The 6,520-nt window shown below is 51.3% G+C and overlaps 1 gene segment (V, D, J or C); it reads left to right on the top strand.

Annotated features, from left to right (window-relative positions):
- Positions 1-3,758: 3,758 nt before the first annotated feature.
- LOC123347565 lies at positions 3,759-4,431 on the top strand. The segment is given in 2 exon segments: positions 3,759-3,879; positions 3,983-4,431. Coding segments are annotated over 2 exon segments (495 nt in total).
- Positions 4,432-6,520: the final 2,089 nt, after the last annotated feature.

The following is a 6,520-nucleotide window of genomic DNA, read 5'->3' as shown; positions in this document are numbered from 1 at the left end:
AAAACAAAAAATCTCCCAGAATGCTGCCCCTGGAATTGTGCCACCCCAAGCACCTGCTTGGTTTGCTGGTGCCTAGAGCTAGTCCTGCTAACTGTCCGTCGAACTTCACTCTGGAGATCCATAAACCAGCTGTTTGATCTCTCCCCTCAGGTGCCTGACTGCGTTCTGACATTACAAACCATCGTGGTTACAAGACATCCCAGTGAAGGGACCCTGCATTGGCTGACACATCTGTGCTAGCCCCTCTGGGCTCTCCTCTTCCCAGATGTGCTGACCCCTCGCACACCCCTGAAATTCAGGACTGAGGGCTCCTGAGTTTATTGCAAACCGGTTAGCTTGGAAACGGTACCGATTTCCGTTTAAACCCTACATGGATTGGAGCCCAGAGAGGCAAACCTGATTGGAAACAGTGAGGTCTGCGCTCAGAAAGGTTCTTGATTTCAGCTCCATTGGGATTTTGAGAGTGGCCCTGCAAACCCTTCCTAGCCTGAGTAACCCTTACCCCACATATTGTTCCACGGGAGCCGTGGGGTCAGTCCCATTAGTAGGGATGGCAAGCTCTTAAAGAGAACTAGACCCAGCAGACGTTTGTCTGCTCCAGCCCCGGTCTCTGTTCCCAGCACCTGAGCTCCTTCTAGCTTTCCATAAACATAAGAACATAAGAATGGCCATACCGGGTCAGAGCAAAGGTCCATCTAGCCCAGTATCTGTCTACTGATGCCAGTCTAAACTGTGGAATCATGAGAAACACTTTCAAATCCCACCTGACGGCCAACCAGATCGTCTCCCAAATACAAGGTTATCCACTGCAATCGACTATTGGCATTATTGCTTGGAAGGCTGTAAAATATTAGCTGACTCTCTTTGTTCTGCCCTATAGAGTAACTCACCGCTAATAACCTTAGAATTAAATTCTATCCATCTACAGCTAGATTTACTATTTAGGGCACAGAGCAGGGATCAGCAACCTTTGGCATGTGGTTCGCCAGGGTAAGCATCCTGGTGGGCCTGGCCGTTTTGTTTACCTGCGGTGTCCGCAGGTTTGGCCGATCGCAGCTCCCACAGGCCATGGTTCACCGCTCCAGGCCAATGGGGGCTGAGAGAAGTGGTGCAGGATGAGGGACGTGCTGGCCCCCACTTCTCGCAGCTCCCATTGGCCTGGAGCAGCGAACCCAGGCCAGTGGGAGCCGCAATTGGCCGAATCTGTGTATGCGGCAGGTAAACCAACCGGCCTGGCCAGCCAGGGTGCTTATCCTGGGCGAGTGGCATGCCGAAGGTTGCTGATCCCTGGCTTAGAGTTTATCTTAGGGAAGGATAAAGTTTAGAGTTAAGGACTGGGGCTACGTTTTTGGGTTAAAATAGTGGTTTAGAGTAATAATTAGCATTAGTCGGACAGGATGTAGAGATAGGGCATAAATTTGGGTTAAAGGGGAGAGTTAAAGATAAGTGTTTGAGGTTAGGGTTAAGTTTACACATTGTGTTTTAGCTTTGACGTTTAGAGTTATAGTTTACTCTCAGAATTACAGCTGGAGTAAGGTTTTAGGATTTAGGTGAACAATTCAGTTTGGGTGAGTTTTAAATCATAGGGTTAGAAATTACCTCTATGGTGGTTAGGGAAAGTTCAGAATGTACCATTAGGTTCAAGGTATAAAATTAAAATTAAATGAAGGGTAAAAGTCAAAAGATGGGGTTAGAGTTTACCCCTGAAGTTAGAGGTACTTTTAGCGCTACTGTAAGGATTTAGGGTAAGGTTAGGTTTTACATTTCCTTTTAGGATTAAGGTAAATATTAAATTTGGGGTTAGAGTTCATCCTTAAATTTAGGGTTAGGGTTCGGGTTCGGATAAAAGAGATGAGAATTTGACCTCCTCAGAATGACGTAGGAAGTGCAAAGCCAATCGTGCTCTGATACTGACAGGGCAGGAGGTTGTACCACAGAGGGAAAATCCAGCTCCTTCTTGGTCCCAGATTAAAAAAAAATGGAGCTTGTTCCACAACAGAAGTTGTGTGTCTTATAAACAGGGTGATATGCAAACAAAAGTGAGAGTCTCCTGTTTAAATCTGTCTATCTCTCTGCCCAGGCTGCACCAGGGGAGACAATCTGCAGCCCCCTGCCAATTCCCTGAGAAATTTCCCCTCGAACCAGGGCCGGCTCCAGCGCGCCAAGTGCATGCTTGGGGCGGCGTGCCGTGGGGGGCGCTCTGCCTGTCGCCGGGAGGGCGGCAGGTGGCTCCAGTGGACCTTCCGCAGGCATGCCTGTGGAGAGTCTGCTGGTCCTGCGGCTTCGGTGGAGCCTCCGCAGGCATGCCTGCGGGAGGTCCACTGGAGCCGTGGGACCAGCGGACCCTCCGCAGGCACGTCAGCAGGAGGTCCACCGGTGACCGCCAGAGCGCCCCCAGCGGCGTGCTGCCCTGCTTGGGGCGGCGCAATTCCTAGAGCCACCCCTGCCTCGAACAGCAGGAAAAATTAGCCTTGTCTCCTAGTTTTCATTGCTGTGGCTTTGGAAGGTATTTTCTCCCCAGTAAATCTATTGAAGGGTGACGGATTGGTCTATGAGTGACACTGCAATGGCTGTGATTGATAACAGAGCTTTATTTTGTTACCTCACAACTTTATTGGACAATGTGGTTAATGTGGCTCTGTCAGGGTTCCCTCCCCATTCTGGGGTACAGATGTGGGGACCTGCATGAAAGACCCCCTAAGCTTATTTCTACCAGTTTAGGTTAAAAACTTCCCCAAGGCACAAATCCTTTCCTTGTCCTTGAATGCTATTGCTGCCACCACCAAGTGGTTTAGCCAAAAAAATTCAGGAAATGGACCACTTGGAGTCCCTATTTCCCCAAAATATTCTCCCAAGCCCCTTCACCCCCTTTCCTGGGGAGGCTTGAGAATAATCTACCAACCAATTGGTTACAATGTGAGCACAGATCAAACCTCTTGGTTTTTAGGACACTGAAAATCAGTCAGGTTCTTAAAAGGAGAATTTTATTTAAAAAAAAAAAGTAAAAGAATCACACCTGCAAAAATCAGGATGGAAGGTAACTTTACAGGGTAATAAATAGATTTAAAACACAGATGATTCCTCTCTAGGCTCAGCTTCAAAGTTACAAAAACAGGAATAAACCTCCATCTTAGCATGGAGAAAAATCAGATTAGAATGTACATTTGGGGTTAGAATTGCATCCTAGGTAAAGTCAGGATTTGGTGTTCTAAGTAAGGTATTCATGTAGTTTTCCGGTTAAGACATATATGAAATTGGAGTTTATCCTCAGGATCAGCTCTAGACATTTTGTCACCCCAAGCACGGAGGATCTGCTGATTCCGTGGCTTCAGTAAACTGTGGGAAGTCCGCTGAAGCCACAGGACCAGCAGACTCTCCGCAGTCAAGCCCCCGAAGGCACCCTATCTGCCACCCTAGCAGCAACCCACAAAGCACACCCCCAGCTTGCACCCCAGGCAGGCGCTTGGAGCACTGGTGCCTGGAGTCGCCCGTGCTCAAGGTCACGGTTAGGTGTGGGAGCTAGTGGAGGGATAAAGAAGATGCCAGTTAGTCTCCTTCTGGTCAAGTAGGAGTCTCCGACTGAGACAAGGGCGGTACCACAGAGACAAAGTGCCGCCTCTTCCCTCAACCGCACACAAAGAAACTGAATTCGCGCTAGGAGATGCTGCGTGTCTCTTATAAGGAGGGGGATATGCAAATGAGGGTGAGAGTTTCCTGTTTAAATCTGCCCCTCTCTCTGCCCAGGCTGCACCCGGAGACACAATCCGCAGCCTCTGGGTCTGTGCAGTGACCAACCAGTCCCCTGAGAACTTCCCGCTCCAGCACCCGGGACAATGAGGCTTTGGTTGTATCTCGTTCTCACTGCAGCATGTCTGGAAGGTACATTCTCCCTTTCCATGGGCTGGATGTATTGGGGAGGTGGGGGATTATTGTGCTATTGCCCGAGGTACTCATGTTCCCCATAATTAATTGTTATTCCCAGGTGTCCGGTCCCAGGTGCAGCTGGTGGAGTCCGGAGGGGATGTGAAAAAGCCCGGAGACTCTCTCCGCCTCTCCTGCAAAGCCTCCGGGTTCACCTTCAGAAGCTACTGGATGGACTGGGTCCGCCAGGCCCCCGGGAAGGGGCTGGAGTGGGTCGCCCGTATCAGCAGTGGCAGTGGGAGTAGCACATACTACGCTGATGCAGTCAAAGGGCGATTCACCATCTCCAGGGACAATCCCAGCAACCTGCTGTATCTGCAACTGACCGGCCTGAAACCCGAGGACACCGCCCGCTATTACTGTGCGAGAGACACAGTGGGGGGAATCTCGACAGGGCTCATACAAAAACCCGAGGCGCAGAACCGCCCTTCTCCCGTGCGCCGCGTGGGGGCAGCACTTCCCCAAACAATCCAGCCCTGGGCACAGGAACTGGATCTACAACCAGAGTGAAAAACAAATCCGTGCTCAGGTTTCCGAGCTCAATATCCATCTGTAGAATCATAGAACCCTGGGATTGGAAGGGACCTGGAGAAGTCATCTAGTCCCGTCCCCTGCACTCATGGCAGGATTTAGTGTTATCTAGACACCATACGTGACAGGTGTTTGTCTAACCTGCTCTTAAAAATCTTCAGTGAGGGAGATTCCACAACCTCTCTGGGAAATTTATTCCAGTGCTTAACCACCCTGATAGTTAGGAAGTTTTTTCTAATGTCAAACCTCACTTGATGCAATTTAAGTCCATTGCTTCTTGTCCTATCCTTAGAGGTTAAAGAGAAAAAATTTGTCACTTTCCTCCTTGTACTTCTCCTTTTATGTACTTTCAAACTGTTATCACGTCCCCCTCAGTCTTCTCTTCTCCGGACTAAACAAAACTCAGAGTTTTCAATCTTCCCTCATAGGTCATGTTTTCTAGACTTTTAATTATTTTTGTTGCTCTTCTCTGGACTTTTTCTAATTTGTCCACCTCTTTCCTGAAATGTGGCACCCAGAACTGGACACAATATTTAAGTTGAGGCGTAATCAGTGTGGAGGAGAGCAGGAGAATTAAGTGGGTTGCTTACAACACTCCTGCTAATACAACCCAGAATGATGTTCACTTTTCTAAATAGTGTTACATTGTTGACTCATATCAAGCTTGTGATCCCCTATGACCCCCAGATTCCTTTCTGCAGTGCTCCTTCCTAGGCAGTCATTTCCAGTTCTGTATGTGTGCAACCAGCAATGGCTCCAGGCAGCAGCACTCCAAGCGCGTGCCTGGGGCAGCAAGCTGCTAGGGGTGCCCTGACGGTCCCTGTGAGGGCGGCAGTCAGGCAGACTTCGGGGGCCTGCCTGCGGGAGGTCCACCAGTCCTTTGGCTTCGGTGGCAATTCAGCGTCGGGGATGCCGAAGCCGCGGGACCGGCGACCTCCCCCAGGTGCACTGCCATGCTTGGGGTGGCAAAGAAGCTAGAGCCCCCCCTGCGCCTGCCCCCCGGGAAAGGGCTGGAATGGATGGGATTTAGCCGACATACAGTTAACGGGGGAACCACAGAGTATAACTCGGCTCTCACACCTCGTGTCACCATCACCAGGGATACTTGGAAGGACGAAGTTTATCTCCAGCTCCGCTCGCTGACAGCTGCAGACACTGGCACCTGTTACTGCACCAGAGACACAGTGACACAGAGCAGATCCGGGACTGGCACAAAAAAGGGAAATGAATTTCTAAAGTGCCAGCTGACTGGAACACACAGTCTGTGCTCTAGGGGATGAGACAGACGGGGCATTGCCCACAGTGGGGTCTCAGGAGCCAACCCCCTTTTTCCCCTACATCCCACCCTCTCCCAGCCCCTTCCACCAAGGGATTTTAAACACTCTGCTTCCTTGTGCTGCGCACTGAAAAGTGCACCCAGAGACTCACCGAGCCAGGAGTGATGGTTTGGGCTACCTCATATTTTGGGCACTTATCCCGACACACCTTGACCCTAATCACCAGAAGATGCTCAGGGCCTGTATCTCTCATTGGCCTCAGCTGGCGCTGTGGGTGGGTGTCATGCCTGGGGACCAGGCTCTCTGTGTCTCCAGACTCCAAAATTGGGAAATCACATCAGGACATCTTGATCCACAGGCAGGGCTGGTGCAACCCATTAGGCAACCTAGGCAGTCGCCTAAGGCGCTGGCATTTGGGGGGAGGCATTTCAGGTCCTTCGGTGGCAGCGACCATGGCGGCCAGATCTTCGGCTGCCCTGGTTGTTGTCGACATTTCAGCGGAGGGACCTGGGGCAGGGGGGCGAGGGGAGGGCCTCCTGCAGCAAGTAAGGGGGGGCGGCACGCAGGGGAACCGCTCCCCGCCCCAGCTCACCTCTGCTCCACCTCCTCTCCTGAGCATCCCACCCCACTCTGCTTCTCTCCCTCCCAGTCTTGCGGCACCAAACAGCTGATTGGCGCCACAATCCTGGGAGGGGGAGAAGTGGAGCGGTGACAGCATAATCGGGGGAGGAGGCAGAGCAGAGGTGAGCTGGGGCGGGGAGCTGCCGCACGGCTCCCCAGGCCAGGGGGAG

Source organism: Mauremys mutica, chromosome 13, assembly GCF_020497125.1.
Source record: "Mauremys mutica isolate MM-2020 ecotype Southern chromosome 13, ASM2049712v1, whole genome shotgun sequence".
Classification (NCBI taxonomy): Eukaryota; Metazoa; Chordata; order Testudines; family Geoemydidae; genus Mauremys; species Mauremys mutica.
Note: the sequence above shows the minus strand (reverse complement) of the source record. Positions and strands in the feature narration are given on the sequence as shown.